The 14,801-nt window shown below is 35.6% G+C and overlaps 2 protein-coding genes and 3 long non-coding RNA genes across 6 annotated transcripts; all 5 read right to left on the bottom strand.

The window, feature by feature from the left end:
• Positions 1,372 to 4,698, bottom strand: LOC107618166 (septin and tuftelin-interacting protein 1 homolog 1). The gene has a single exon (XM_016320139.2). The coding sequence runs from the start codon at positions 4,269 to 4,271 to the stop codon at positions 1,662 to 1,664; it is 2,610 nt and encodes an 869-aa protein (XP_016175625.1). The 5' UTR covers positions 4,272 to 4,698; the 3' UTR covers positions 1,372 to 1,661.
• Positions 5,605 to 6,250, bottom strand: LOC110267114. Of its 2 annotated transcripts, XR_002354453.1 has the most exons (4): positions 6,137 to 6,250; positions 5,889 to 6,001; positions 5,725 to 5,818; positions 5,605 to 5,639 (listed from the first exon to the last, which is right to left on the bottom strand). It is a non-coding gene; the product is annotated as an uncharacterized LOC110267114 (long non-coding RNA). The 2 variants fall into 2 exon arrangements; XR_002354452.1 differs by lacking the exon at positions 6,137 to 6,250 and having other exon boundaries at positions 5,889 to 6,116.
• On the bottom strand, positions 6,364 to 6,743 carry LOC110267378. Its single transcript, XR_002354896.1, has 3 exons — positions 6,695 to 6,743; positions 6,510 to 6,587; positions 6,364 to 6,422 (listed from the first exon to the last, which is right to left on the bottom strand). It is a non-coding gene; the product is annotated as an uncharacterized LOC110267378 (long non-coding RNA).
• On the bottom strand, positions 6,921 to 7,344 carry LOC107617247. Its single transcript, XR_001614872.2, has 3 exons — positions 7,288 to 7,344; positions 7,110 to 7,205; positions 6,921 to 6,986 (listed from the first exon to the last, which is right to left on the bottom strand). It is a non-coding gene; the product is annotated as an uncharacterized LOC107617247 (long non-coding RNA).
• On the bottom strand, positions 8,265 to 13,242 carry LOC107619672 (asparagine--tRNA ligase, cytoplasmic 2). Its single transcript, XM_016321966.2, has 8 exons — positions 12,516 to 13,242; positions 11,546 to 11,782; positions 10,711 to 11,283; positions 9,919 to 10,104; positions 9,781 to 9,845; positions 9,542 to 9,671; positions 9,236 to 9,294; positions 8,265 to 8,638 (listed from the first exon to the last, which is right to left on the bottom strand). The coding sequence occupies exons 1-8, from the start codon at positions 12,984 to 12,986 to the stop codon at positions 8,455 to 8,457; spliced, it is 1,905 nt and encodes a 634-aa protein (XP_016177452.1). The 5' UTR covers positions 12,987 to 13,242; the 3' UTR covers positions 8,265 to 8,454.

The raw sequence follows: 14,801 nt of genomic DNA, 5'->3' as shown, positions 1-14,801 counted from the left end.
AAATTAATTTCTTAACATGTGTTTTTTTTTTCCAATACTCAAAAATGAAAATTTTCAAATTCATTTTTATTTGTATTTTATTCGCATATATGTTGTGCACAATAATTAAACACCTAATCAGTGTCACATTTTACAAAATAAATCAATTTTATATGTAATATGACTCAAATTGTGTAAAAAAAAAAAAGAGAAAAGATAGATAGAGAGTTTCATTTAAGGTAGAGAAAATCAAGACTTTACATAAAATTAAAAAAATAATTTAAGAACGTAAAACGTAAAATTTTAACAAAATTTAAATCGTAAAATTGTCAGACTTAGTATAAATTTCGTAAAGTCACAAAAAAAATACGAATTTTATAAAATCGATAAACTCATTTAAAATTGTAATTTATTTAGTGTATATGATATGATGCTCATGTGTAGCAGCGAACAAATTTTCATAATGAAGAGGTCCCATATATTACCAGAATCGACAGATCGCTTGTAGGGGCTTACTCATGACGAGAAATTCTAGAGACTGTAAAATGACCAAAATGGCCATGCCTTAATTTACATTGTTCTAGTGAAGACAAAGTTTGTGTGTTGAATTTTTGTGAAGGGTAAATAGTAGGCGAGTTTAATGCAGGGAATCGTTTGTAAACGCTGAAATACGGAGGAAAAGACATCTTAACCAACAAAAGGGAGCATCCAGGGGCTTTCACATTTGGATTTTCCTTTTGAGGGTCCAAAATATGATTCTGAAATGAACATGTCATGTTGATTGATTAAAATATGAATGTTACTAACCCAAAAAGAAAAAAATGAATGCTCTTAAACAGCATTGATGATTGATATTTTTAGTCATTTTAGGACTTGCATCAAAGTTATCACCACAAATAAGTCTAATGCATCAAAATATCAATGTTCAATTTCAAAAGAATAAATATAGTAGAACTGTAAGAGTTAAGCCTTGCACTCAAATTTGTTGTTTGCTTGCAACTTTTACTACTGAATGTCTCGGTAACAACTCATGGATTCTCAATTCAATTAGAAAATTAGAAAAATGGCCACAACCTAAAGGACAGGAAAATTATCATCTCATCGTATCAACAAAGTAACATTAATTTTTTGCCTTATGAACGAATTATAGAGGAACAAGAGCACTTTGTTTCTATAAATAAAAATGAACACTTGGAATTATTATTTATGTGAACAAGGTCATTCTGATGCTTTTATTTCAAGCTTCAACATCGGTTGGTTTTGAAATTGATAAGTCACATACTCACATCCTTGAAAGTAGATAAATTCATTTAACCAAGACAAATGGAAATTATTTCTTAATTTACCAGCTTTTAACTAAATACAATGATTAACTAAAAAGTATTGATCATATAAACAGATTCAAAAACAGATCATTTTTTGCCATGAATCATGGCACTCATACAATGCAAGTTTGTACGATCCAGCCCCAAGGGAAGGAACCAAGCAGAAAAGAAACAGTAGCAGAGTTACCAGATGTAGATCAAGTGAAAACATCCTAAATAACTATTATATTCAAATAAACCAAATATCCCAGGTCTAAACCATAAATCAAACGAAAATAAAAATTACTGGGAACCTAGAGAGAAAGAGTACCTCCCAACTACGATGTTACTTCACATTACACTATAATAATACAGAAATCAGTGTCTTTTACCAAGGGATTTATTATGCAACTCCAGCAATCCTTGAAGAGATTCCAAGGACCATGTTTCCTCATGTTGAGCATATACCTTCTGATGTAGCGAGTCTATTATTATGCTGACATTACCAAACCCATATATTTGGTGACCGTTGTGCATTCTACCAGGCTTAATCTTGAACAACAAACCATGATGCTGGGCATGAGCCTCAATGACTTCTTTCAAGCTCAAATCATGCACACCATCTGCGTTGGCACCACCCAATGCTGCAGCAGCTTGCTGTTGAGCATAGGTTGCTGCTTTCTGTTGAGCCTCAAATTGTCGTTGCTCACGTACCCGAAGATAGCTGATATTCTCCTTCAAACCAGGTTGGACAACCTCCATTCCATCAACAGCTTGACTCATCATATCTAAACCACGGTTTATCTGGAATCGGATACTTTCATTTGCCAATAGTTCTTCTGGAATAAGCTCCTTCCATCCATTATACCACTTCATAACTTCTTCAAAGTTAGGATTTGAGCACAACCAGTGATACAAAACCTGGAGCCACTTTGTGAAGAAGAACTTCTCCATCATGTCCACCATGATATGAATTGGAATCACAGAAGCCCATTTAATTACCCAAAAAAACTGATCGAGCTTCTGACTTGCTGGATTGACTTCAAACTCTTGCAAGACAAGTTGCAACTTAGGCACAATAAATCGAAGCATAAGTTGTTCCCAGCTTACAGCATCAAAGACAGTCTTCCACGGAGACAATATGGTATATGTAGAGGCGTCACTTGGATGCCAGGCACCAAGAACAGAACTCAATTTAAAACGAATGACCTGGTAAATGCCTTCCAACTTGTGCTCTATCCTTGGTAGCCATGGATGCACCCAAGTGTGGATAGGAATGGTCTCTTGATGTGGTTCCCAAGTATCTGCAGCAGCTGACAATTTTGGCAAGACTATATTGTCCAATATGGCAGTGAGGACTGAAGGAGGAAGCAACTTCTCCCACAAATCAAGAAATCGTAGCATTGGCTCAGGATCCCGTGGCTGCCATGTATTGATTCCAGATATTCTGACGGCTGGCAACACAACTTCCGAAACCAATTGTGTATAAGGTGATGAAACATCCCATATATCAAGACATTCTTCTCCTTGAAGCAAGGTCTTCCACGTAGATACCAACTCCAACCCACGAGATGGATTTCGAAGAGGATCCCAGCATTGGAACTCTCTAATAAACAAAGGAAGAGCATATGAGCAAGCAATGCAGGACAAATTACACAACTTGTAGCTATCAGCATATCTCTTATGCAAGTCACTGAAGCATCTAGCAAGGAAATCTAATGTTAGGGTTCCAGAAGTGCTCTCTTCGGCTACTTGGTCCAAGACCCTCATTATTTCCTCCATATTATCCAGTTGACGCTTTTGGAATGCTGCTTCAGATTCTAACTTCTCTTTTTCTTTTTTCAAGCTGAGAGCTGTCTCCCTTTCTCTCCTCAAATCTCTATCAATCTCTTGAATGTCAGCCTCAGCCAACCGAACAATCAATCCAATGTTATGCTGAAGTTCCGGCATTGGGACATCCTCCTCCTTTGCTTTCTCCTCGGCATTTAAATCAGATAAATTTGTATAAACCCGAACTTGTGGCCCCCTCATATCATAAACCTTCTGAACAACCTCCAAATTCTGTTCTTGCTTGCTTGCCAACAACTCCTCAGCAGTAACATACACTTCCTCCTCTTTCTTCTTCTTCAACCGTGACTGCTTTGACCAAAGCCTCTCCTTTGTTCTGCTAGCCGCAGGCTGCACTGCTCCCACCGTGCTTTTGTTCTGTTGCTGCAAAATAGGCAACGGTGGTGGCGGCGCCTCCCTTGCATCACTAAAACCAATACCTGAATTCTTAGCCCTCATTTTCACCTCAATAGGAGCCACAATACCTTGCTCATTCTTTCCAAGACCGCCCCCTCTATAACCCATCTTTTCCAACAGCTTCATCCCTATTCCATTGTTATAGAATTTCCCCGCATTACCAAACCCATCTTGATCCGAACTCTGACGCTGACCCCTCTTCTTCTCCAATTTCTCCCTCTCCCTTTCCCTCTCCCTCCGCATCGCCCCTTCCTTAATCTTCTTCCCAAAAGCCGTAGGCAAAAAATTATGATCATCACCATCATCAATGTTCTCATCAGAACCATTATTCCTATCACCGTTACTACTAGTAAACCCTAAACCAGCACCTGAAGTGGAAGCAGATCCCATTCCAAGACCTAAACCTGGCCTATCCTCACTAACATAACCATCTTTCTCACCATGTTCTTTAGAATCTCTATTGTTATCAACAACATCTTGATTCGGCATAAAAGTTCCAGTAGAAATAAAATTTACCGGCTTGGTGAGGTCCTGCTTCTTGGAAAGGTCCTTCCTGCGTTTCTTGCTGGAATAATCGTCGTCGTCGTCATCGTCGGAGCCGGCAAAAACACCGTAGAGGACATCGTCTCTGGTCTGAGTACGCTTTTCTTTGCGCTTTTTGTAGTAGAATTCGCCGTTAATCCACTGGCCTTCTTCGAAATCGTTGTCCATTTCGAACCTCTCCATCTCTTGATCCTCGTCCATGGTTTAGGGCACACCGCGGAGGGACTGAGAAGGTGGACGTGCGGGATCGATTACGAGGCGAGGGTTTGAAAGAGGTGATAATTGCGATAGTTGCGAGAGGGAGGCGGAGGAGGATCTAATGTGTGGTGCGGTGGCAGAGAGATGAGTGATGTTGATGATGATTTCAAAATATTATCACACAAATTCGCCAACAATGAAACCAAACCCCTGAACCTTGTTACACAGTTTTATCTCTCGCTTATATTAGAATTCTTAGTGCTTGTTTGGGCGCCTCTCCGGTGATGGTGGCGCGGCGGCAGGATGCGGCGCGATTCCCTTCTCCCTTCCCGATCTCCCTTCTCCCTCGGACTCCCCCCTTTCTTTCTTCCTTTCTTTCTTTCTTTCCCTTTCTACCGTGTGGGTGTGTGACAAAGGGTTTATTATTAGAGTTGTGTGTGTTGAGTTTTAGGGTATTAAATTTGTTTCATATGAGTTTGTCCGAATCAAAATCATATTCTTAAATTTAATTAATATTTTAAAAATTTTATCTATTAAATAAAACGGAAAAACTCTGCATACAAGCCCTAATGGCTTGTATGCTTTACAAGTTCATTAAACAATAAAATCAAAATATGCGCTGCTTCAGGTACGTTGATTACACGCGCTATATAACATCGCGCGTATATCTAACTACCAGATTTAAAATATTTCTTTCCCTTTTCGTTTTCGTTATTTTGAGATTTCGTTCTTCTTCTTCTCCCGCGTTTTCCCTCCTTCTTCTCCATTGTTCTTTTCTTCTCCTTTTCTCACTAGCATCTTCTTCGTTTAGGTTACCTTTGTCTCTCTCTGCAACTCGAGCTTCGTTTTCTATTTTTGATTTGTTGTTTTCCGAAATCAAAGTTTGATCTCGTTTTAAAGATAATGGATCATTCAACCTCAGATTGTCATCTGAATGCAGGCGAAGTGGATTATGAGTCAGAATCTAACGAAGTCTCTGAGGTTTGATTTACATAGGATTAGTATGAGGCCGATGCAAGAAGCAGAGCCGCCTTTGAGTATTTCAGAGACGTCATTTCATTCGACACCACCTACAATACAAACAGGTAAGAAACTGTCCCTGTTTATGATGCCAAGGCACACAAAGGAGCGAGAGCATGCATTCATTTTTTAACAAGTATATCACCCGGAACAGCTCGCTTATTCAGTTCGTCAAACAATACGATAATTGCCTCGGAAGCAGGGAGCAAGCAGAGAGAGAATCAGATGCTGCAGATTTTCATACGGTCATACCGTGTGCAACCAAATCCTGCATTGAAGCTCAGTTTCAAGATGCGTACACTCATGCAAAGTTTATGATGCGTATTCCACTCTATAGTGGTCCACCTCCTCCTACAATAAAAATGTATATTCTGTTTAAACAGCAATATTAATTCAGTAAAGTAATACAGAGTTATATGATTCTAAAGACAGTTACCTGTGGCCAATTATCCCATTGATACTTTCCCTTTTTGATGTTTTCCGGCTCAATTATCTCCATCCACTTCATAACGTACACAGCGCAGTCATAGCTGAAAACGAAGAAAATAAATTACAAATCTCATTTACAAAAGTTTAATGTTCAGAGTTACAAATTTATACCTTGTTTTTTGGCCAAATATTTTAACATATGGTGATTTAATTTCCTTCTCCCTCTCCCCTTTCTGAAGAGGTTCCCCGCCGGCATATGTTATCAATCTTGAAAATACGTATCCCTTAAATACGAAAACAAATCAGTAATACACCCGAATGAATGGACAAGATACACCCAACTGAATGGACAATATACACCCATTACAACTAACGAAATAGACCTATCTATTAAAGTAAAGAAGACAGAGGCAACTTACAGTGAATTTATTAATGGCCTTTCTCTCATCGGTGGGAGCCTTTTTGTGTAGTGGGTCAAGTATTTGACATTTCCGCTTTCTTGTATTTATCAGTCATAACCACCAATGCCCCGCGTAGCAGACAGGGGCAAAAATCTGAAGGATTGCCACACATGAACAGTGTGTTATTTTATTTTGAAAATTAATTTTATCACAGAATATTATGCAAAGAAGTGCTTACTTTTTTTGTGTTGTTTTTGTTTTTTTCTTCTCCTTCTCCTTCTCTGCAGGTGATGATTCTTCGCTCCTATAAGTTGATAATAGACACTTCAGTTAATACACGGAATCTTTATAATGAAGCCAAAAGAAAGGAGTAATAATTTCAGGACATTACTCATCACTTTGTTCAGATTCAGATTCTGAATCAGAATCTGGCTCCTCTTGCCTCTGCTTTCTTTTTCTGGAGTCCATTCTGGAAGGCAAACAGTGATTATTTAGAACATACTAAAAATACACCCAACGTGATCAACAAAATACACCCAACTCGAAAAAGAAATTACACCCAAGTATGGTACTTACTTTTTTCCCTTTTTGATGGGGTGTTTTCTTGCTGAATCCTCTGAGTCTTGTTGAGTCTCAGACTCAGAGGTAGAAGTGTCACTGTCAGTAGCTGTTTCTGTCTCCGAAGACGATGTTGGACTCGCCTTCCTTTTTTTTGTTTTTTTGATTTCTTGTTTTTTTTCTTTTTTTTTCTTTTTATTATACGGATGATAAGCAAAGATTGATTTTAGTCTGATGAACTTACATTTTAGTTGGAGCTGGGGGAACCGTCGGTGTGGTCTCTTGAAGTTGTTTGGGGGTTTCAGGAGTGCTGCACAGTTACAAAAAATTAATCAAGGCGTAAAAGAAACTAATCAGGAACAATATACACCCAAACTGTTAGCTAATATACACCCAAACTCCAAACAAATATACACTCAATACTATTTCTTACGTTTCTGTAGTCCCTTCAATCTGTAGCATAGGGGTTGGTTCAAAATCTGTGTCAGTGGTTGTTTGGGATGCCGGCACAAAAACCTGAATCGGGACTCTAAACAAGAAGAAAAATGAAAGGTTAACAACGCCTTTGAAAATAATAAGGTTATAAGGCTGAATATTATTGTAAAACTCACATTGCAAGCGCTTCGGACGGTGTCTGTTCCCTCACAACCATCATATTCGAATCAGACGAACTCAACCTAAAATACACCCAAAGAAATTCAAGAAATACACCCGAACAATTCAAAAAGAAGACATGCTTTGTTTTTTTGAGAACTTACATACTTGCAGTTTTTGCTTTTTTTTTCCTGCCTTTTTTTTCTTGAATAAAATAATAAAGGGCTTTTTTTTCTAAAAAAAAATATATACAGAATTAGAAGTAGAAGGGTAATAGAAGAACAAAAGTAATTCACTTTTTTCATTTATTAAATATATATAAAAATAATAAAAATTGAATTAATTGAGATGATAAGTGATTTATAATTTAATTATTCCTAGTTAGAATAGAGTTGTCATCTCTATTTTTTCATATTTCATTTTATGTTGGCTTTGAATAATTTAATAAGCCATAGTATGTATTTTTATTGGTAAAGATTCACAGTTATTTTTATATAAAATTAATAGTTGAAAATAATTAGATGATGATTTAGTCAAATTTATCAAATCATCTAACGATTCTTAAATATCAACTTTATATAAATATAACTGTACGTGAAATTTTCGCTTTTTTTATTATTTATTAATATTTTTCAGTTAGAGAAAAATAAAAAGTACAAATGATAAAAAAAAATATGGTTTTAATTTTGGTTTTATAATCTCCATAACCACTATAAAAATTCATCATTTAAAGTTGTTCTAGCAAAGACAAATTTGTGTTCTGAATTTTTACAAAGGGTAAATACTAAATAGTAGGTGATTGCAATGGAGAGAATCCTTTGCAAACCTTCAAATACAGAGGAAAAGACGTCTTGACCAACAAAAGGGTGCATCCACATTTGGATTTTCCTTTTGAGGATCCAAAATATGATCGTGAAGTGAATGTAAGATAGTGCTTGGTTGAATGTTCTAATCTAATCATATGGCATTTAAAATATGAATGTTGCTGACTCAGAAAGAATAAAATGAATGTTAAAATATAGTGATCTGTTGTAAACAGCTTTGATGAGAAGAACTTCCCAACAAGACTTAAATTTCATTTCAATCGCAAATTTCCTTTTTATATACAATAGGACTTACATACATTCAAACTGATATGCTACACAACCAGAGTATCATACTTCTCTTGTATCCATAAAAGTTAGTTAGTTGTTGGCTTTGCCATAGCTTCTTGGGAAAGGGATAACATCCCTAACATTGGTAAGACCAGTTATGAAGAGGACCATAAGGTCGAACCGCAGAGTGAAACCAGAATTCTTGGCAGTTCCATTTCGGTGAAGATCAAGGTACCATTCGTACTTCTCTCGCGGCAAGACCAACTCGTTGATTCTGACATACAAATGCAGAAAACGAGAAAAAAAAAATATTTCTTATTCAACAAGAAAACAAGCAAAGTCATCAATAGAACTAATACAAACTGCCACCTACAAAGAAACAACTAATTTATCATGAGTTTGGTTTTGTGTACAATAGTACAAAAACTCAGAACCAGAAGACTTTGAGATACTGAACTTGAAACCAAAATTTCAGTATACTACATTACTACTTACAATTTTCATACAGCCACTTAGTTTGTGAGTTATTTATCCATATCATGTATATATCAGAGGGAGTTGTGTTCATTTTTTTTATTCTTAAATATCAAATTGTCAAGGATGGCCACAACATAAAGGATTACTGACTTTAAGGAACTTTTCCCAATTCTATTTTTGAAAGTGTAGCTGATGTTAGAACAGTTTTCAAGTTTAAGGACATGAAAATTGTCATGTCTCATATCAAGAAAGTAACATTAAAGTTTTGCCTTAAGCCCTTCTTGTGGTTTTGAACGAATTATTGAGGAACAAGAACTCTTTCACATTACTTGCTATTAGAAGACATAACAAGGTAAGCACAAATTGTTATCCTAAATAAACAAATGAACAGTACCTGGAATGTATAATGTTAATTCGTTCCTCATTCTGGCTACCTGAAATTATTGTTCCAACCTGCAGATTGTTGTGCATGTAGAAGTTGTTATTCTAAAACTTGAACGCACAATACTAGAGTAGAAACATGGTCCAACTGTCAAGCTCCATCCAACATGGTTAGATGGAGAATATGTGATAGTTTAGCATGGAGTATAATAATAGCTATATTCAAATAACACTATTCCGAACTAGTCTGATAAACCCTAAATCCTGCTAAATAAGAATATGTCTACATATCACATTAACAGTCGCTTTTTTGCAGTACCTTTGGCACAACCAGATCAAATGCAGCTACGGTTCTTCCATTATCATTCAGGCGACAGTAAAACGGCTTAGCTTCTTTCGGATAATCGTATATCATAACCGGCTTCTTGTAGATGGTGTCCACTAGATAGCTAAAGAAAGACATAGAGTAGTAAGTAACAAAAATTTAAATTGAATGCAATGCTTTTGCTTCCATTAGAAATCAGCAAAGTCTAGAATATGATTATAACATTAATGTACCTTAAGTGTTCTGCAGTGAGTGCAACACCTGATTTGAAATTTGTTTCGAATTTCTTATCTTCAACCTGGGAGCACAATTAAAACAAGTAAGAAAGAAAATCTCTTGTTTTCATCTCAGCATTTAGAAGTAGCAACTACCTTTCTTAGAATATCTATGACTTCATTGTAGGAAAGCATTTCAGGAAAACCTGATGCAGTCTGCTGAAGACGAGTGAAGCAGGCGTTGTCAATTCTTTTGGCAATAAACTTCATATCTTCATGGCATGTTTCCAAAACATACATAATGAGGTGATTGAAATAGTCACTAGCACAATTCATGGCATCCTGCAAGCACCACAAAGTACAATGTGCTATCAAATGACAAAAGAAGCCTCCAAATCAGAATATAAGAAAGAATTAGAAGTTTACAACTATTAATTAAAGGGACTATGACTTGAGAACTTTGTATGTTATTTTAAATATGTAAAACTGCACTAATTTGATGCAAAAGTATAATAAATTTTTGTCATATTTATATTAAATTAAGGTTTCTTAATGAGCAACTTCCATTTTTTTTACTCTCAATATCATTCTGAGAAGGTTGCTATATATATAATTTTCTGTGGCTGTTCAGAAGATAAAATTCAATTCTGTAAAGAAAGAAATATAGAAATTCTCTGCTTGTTCATATTTAATCATAATCCAACCATTGTTTTTGCTTGTCTCAATTTTCCCTATTATTAACTTTGGAGATACAGCATATATAAATTATTTCTACTCTAGCAAATTTCATCGGGCTGGATCAGCTACTTAGAAGGATGGCTAATAATTCTGTATATATAAGTAATACTGCATTCTATGGATTCAGATATTGAAATGTTAAATAGATAAATGATATGCAATAAACTGAGTATATTATAAAGCAGTGATATAGAGAGGAAAAAATGTTACCCGCAACTGCGAAAAAGCCATTTCAACCTCAACCATCCACATTTCTGAAGCATGCTTGGCCGAATCTGTTTTATCTGCCTGGAATCTTGGTCCAAATGAGTAGACATTTCCAAGAGCACATGCATAACTCTCCAGATGCAAGCGACCAGAGACAGTCAAGAACAAATCTCTAGAAGCATCAACCGCCTCATCCTTCGATGATAAGGATTTTAAATTTTTCTTCTCTATGGCTTCCAACTGTGATACCAGTTCATTTGTTTTTCGCAGATCTTGAACTGCAGCAGCCAGAGCTTCCCTATTGCTCTCAGTCCTTTTCAAAGTTTCGACTATATTGCTCTTCTCTTTAGCAGCTGCCTTCACAATATCAAGGCTAACACCATCAGTCTCATGGATAGTACTAAGCTTCTGCTTGTCAGCTTTCTGTTCCAGGCCGGTCACCTGGAACAATTTGCCAAATCCTTCGCAGTCTGTGGTGGTTATAATTGGTATTTGCACATCAAGGAATCCTTGACCATTGAAAAATGAGTGGGTTGCAAACGACAGAGCATTGCGAATACGCATGACAGTTGCCACCTACATGTCATTTAGTGAAAAACAAAACAAATTTAGTCTTAACTTCTCATCATTTTTTAAGAAATAAATATATGATTGTCATTCCTATAATTAGGATGCAATGAGCAACCATCAATTTTATTTTATGGTTAAGGTGATAAGGTTCTATACAAATTGAGTTAATTCAACCAACTACCCATGTCACCTGTCAAGAAATCTAAGCTAACTATAGATAATCAAGATGAATAGAATGAGTAAATATCAAAGTGATTATGAATTTCACCGTTGTTGTACGCGGTCGAAACTGGGGAAAGTCCCTTAACATCTCCAGTGGAACTCTCTTCTTTGATAATGGATACTTGTCAACATCTACTGTCCCAATGTGAAGAACTTTGTCAGCTTTGAGCTCAATGACATGCTTTCCCTCTTTTGCTGGTCTTTCTATTTGACCTTCGACTAGTATACAGGTTCCAGTAGGCAAGAGATTGCTGGGTTGAGCTACTGAGGACTCAACAACAACCTAAAAGTTTGTGAATGAAAATGAGAGCCATGAAAACTAGTACAAGTTATAACAACTAACCAAGCCTATCCCATTAGTAGTTAGAGTAGCCATTGTCAGCTTAAAAAGTTATGATAGGTATACTTATTTATTTTTAATCCGAAACATTCATTCATCATTTTTCATGTGAAACTCTTCAATAGTCACAAATTATCATTTAGATTTTATCCTAAACGACATAATCATTTTTGTTGAGAACACAACAATACACTTGGCATTGTAAGAGTACTTAAAAGTTTCTCTTATCTTTAAAAAACTAAATCCTTTGTTTGATTAGTTGGCTTCGTTATTTATTTTTTTAATTAATAAATATAAAATAAAATAAATAATAATTAAAAATTACAAAATTAGATAAATTGAAATTGTTCTTAGACTGATATTTTATTGTTTTTCAAATAATATTTGACAAACTCTTGGGACCATCAGTTTTTTTTGTAGTTTTAACTATCATTTGATTAGTACAAATACTAAGTTCTTTTCAACAAATCAATTTTACCAATTTATGTGTGTAAATTCTGAAAAATATAAGTATAAATCGTATTAATTCTTTGTGTTCAAAGTTTAAACTTCTGTAAATATATATACAAATTATTATTGGCCAAAGTGTGGATCTAAAATGATAATATTTACTGACTATCTAGCATTTTTCATAATATTTATAATTAAAATGTTAAAAAGAACTAAAGAAAAATACCTGAAGGCTAGCTACGCAGGAACCATCAGTGATGAGGAGATACGCAGTAGAAAGCTGCGGCGGCGGCGGAGTTGCAGGCTTAGGAGGCGCGGACTCGATCCTCTTGCGAGAAGGAGCATGCGAACGCCCGTAACCGCCCCCTCCGAAAACCTCCCAAATAGATCGAATAAGAGGAATCCGAGACTGAAGCATCTCAACGCACGATATATCCTTATCTCCCTTCTTCTCACGATCAATAAACCTCTCTTCGTGTGGCACAGAAGCCGCCGGAGCTGGCGGCGGTAACGGTTTCTGAACCTCCTTGGAAGTCTTCACCCAACCGCCAACCACGACGCGCTGGCCTGCGAAAGCCCGTCCGCCGTCCTGGCGGTCCAGGAGCGTCTTGAGGAGAACGCGGTGCGAGTATTTGAAAGGGAGGAGGGACGGTTGAGGTTGAAGCTGAGGATCTTGTTGACGAGTTATGATGGCCATTGTGATTGCGAGAAATTGAAAATGGCGAGAAATAGTGTGTTGCTATTGCGAGAAGTGGGCATTGTGGTGGGTGATATAGTTTGGGAAGATGCTTTGCTTGAGAAGGGTTTTTCTTTTTGGAGTTGGGTTTTTGGTTAATGAGGTTTGGGGGAAGAGGAAAGGGATTGTTTGGTTTCATGAGCAGAGAAGACGTGGGTGATTGTGGTGGGTTTCGTATTCTTTCAAGTTCGGTATTTTTGGCGGGATTTCGCCTTTCTTTACTGCTTCCGTCCAAATCTCAAACCTTTATTTAATGAGTTTTAATCTTTTTTGTACCTACTATGACTATAATCAGTGCTTAGATGTTTTTGAGTTCAAATTTTGCTGCATCACCTTATTCTTTCTAAAAAGAGTTAATAGTTAAAATTCTTCTTAAAAAATTACACGATAATTAATTTGGTGCTAAAAATATTAGATGATTTAAACTAGTTTTTGAAAAATATAATTGTGAGTTAAATTGATCATCTTATTAATTAGATAATGACGTATTGCGATAAATATTACGTATTATAAAAATAATTTAGTCATGTTATAATTATTGATAAGTGACATATTATGTGTGTCATTTTCTATATCATTAATTTATATAAGATTAAAATAATCTTTAAAATTTTAGGCATGAATTATTTTTATCTCTAAAGATTTAAAAAGTGAGTTAAATTAATCCTTAAATAATTTTTTAATTTTTTTTTCAAAAATTTTAAATTTTATATTTTAAGTATTTCTTAACTTTACTAATTTTATCTCCATTTTATCATTTTTTATTAAGCAATTTTTTTCACATGAAATGATAAAAACTAATGTATTATTAATTGAGAAATTCTTCACATACAAGCGTTTTTTTATACAAGTCTTTACAAGTGCACATTCTTCTTCTTCTTGGGCACGTTCTTCTTCCTCTTCTTCTTCTTCTTCTTCTTCTTCTTCTTTTCTTTCGTTTCTTGCCTTCTCTTTCTCCTTCTTCAACCATTACTACACGTTTTCACTGCACCTTCTTCTTCTTCTTGCTGCACGTTCTTTTTCTTTTCTTTCGTTTCTTGCCTTCTCTTTCTCCTTCTTCAACCGTTACTGCACGTTTTTACTGCACCTTCTTCTTCTTGCTGCACGTTCTTCTTCCTCTTCTTCTTCTTCTTCTTTTTTTCTTTCGTTTCTTGCCTTCTCTTTCTCCTTCTTCATTTATGTGCTTTTTTCTCTATTTTCTTTCTTCGTTATTCTCGATTTCCATTATTTTTTGACATCAAGCTCTGAAATCGTTTTTGAAGAAGAAGCAGCAGAAGATGAGAAAGAGAAAGAGAAAGAGTTTTGAATTATGCATAAGGTGTACTTCAACAAATTTTGAGTGTATTTCTTAAATCCTTTAGGTGTAGTTTTTGTAATCCTTTGGGTGTATTTCTGTAATTATTTGGGTGTATTTCTATAATCGTTTGGGTGAATTACTGTAACCGTTTGGGTGTATTTCTATAATTCTTTGGGTGTATTTCTGTAATCGTTTGAGTGTATTTCTGTAATCGTTTGGGTGTATTTCTGAAGTTCCATTATTTTCAAATTTTTTAAGAAACTCGTTTTCATGGAGGAAGAAGAAGAAGAGTCGTTTATAATGCATGGTGAGTAGCGCGCTTTGAAAACAGGAAAATGGTTGAATAACGTGCGTTTATTTACTCTTGAATGTGGAAGTGTAATGCGTATTTTTTGTTGGGCTTGTACCAACTTGTAAGACTTGTAAGTCAAAAAGACTTGTATGTGTAGCATGCCTCTTATTAATTTTATATATAATTT

The sequence above is a fragment of the Arachis ipaensis genome, chromosome B09 (assembly GCF_000816755.2).
Source record: "Arachis ipaensis cultivar K30076 chromosome B09, Araip1.1, whole genome shotgun sequence".
NCBI classification, from domain to species: domain Eukaryota; kingdom Viridiplantae; phylum Streptophyta; class Magnoliopsida; order Fabales; family Fabaceae; genus Arachis; species Arachis ipaensis.
This window is presented reverse-complemented; position numbering and strand designations above follow the sequence as displayed.

Bases quoted from the DNA above. Each gene is read 5' to 3' on its own strand.
- LOC107618166 (XM_016320139.2), bottom strand. From the start codon at position 4,271: ATGGACGAGGATCAAGAGATGGAGAGGTTCGAAATGGACAACGATTTC.
- LOC107619672 (XM_016321966.2), bottom strand. From the start codon at position 12,986: ATGGCCATCATAACTCGTCAACAAGATCCTCAGCTTCAACCTCAACCG. The intron at 11,783-12,515 runs GTATTTTTCTTT...ACAAACTTTTAG, and splicing joins CCTGCGTAGCTAGCCTTCAG to GTTGTTGTTGAGTCCTCAGT. The intron at 11,284-11,545 runs GTGAAATTCATA...AATGACATGTAG, and splicing joins TTCGACCGCGTACAACAACG to GTGGCAACTGTCATGCGTAT.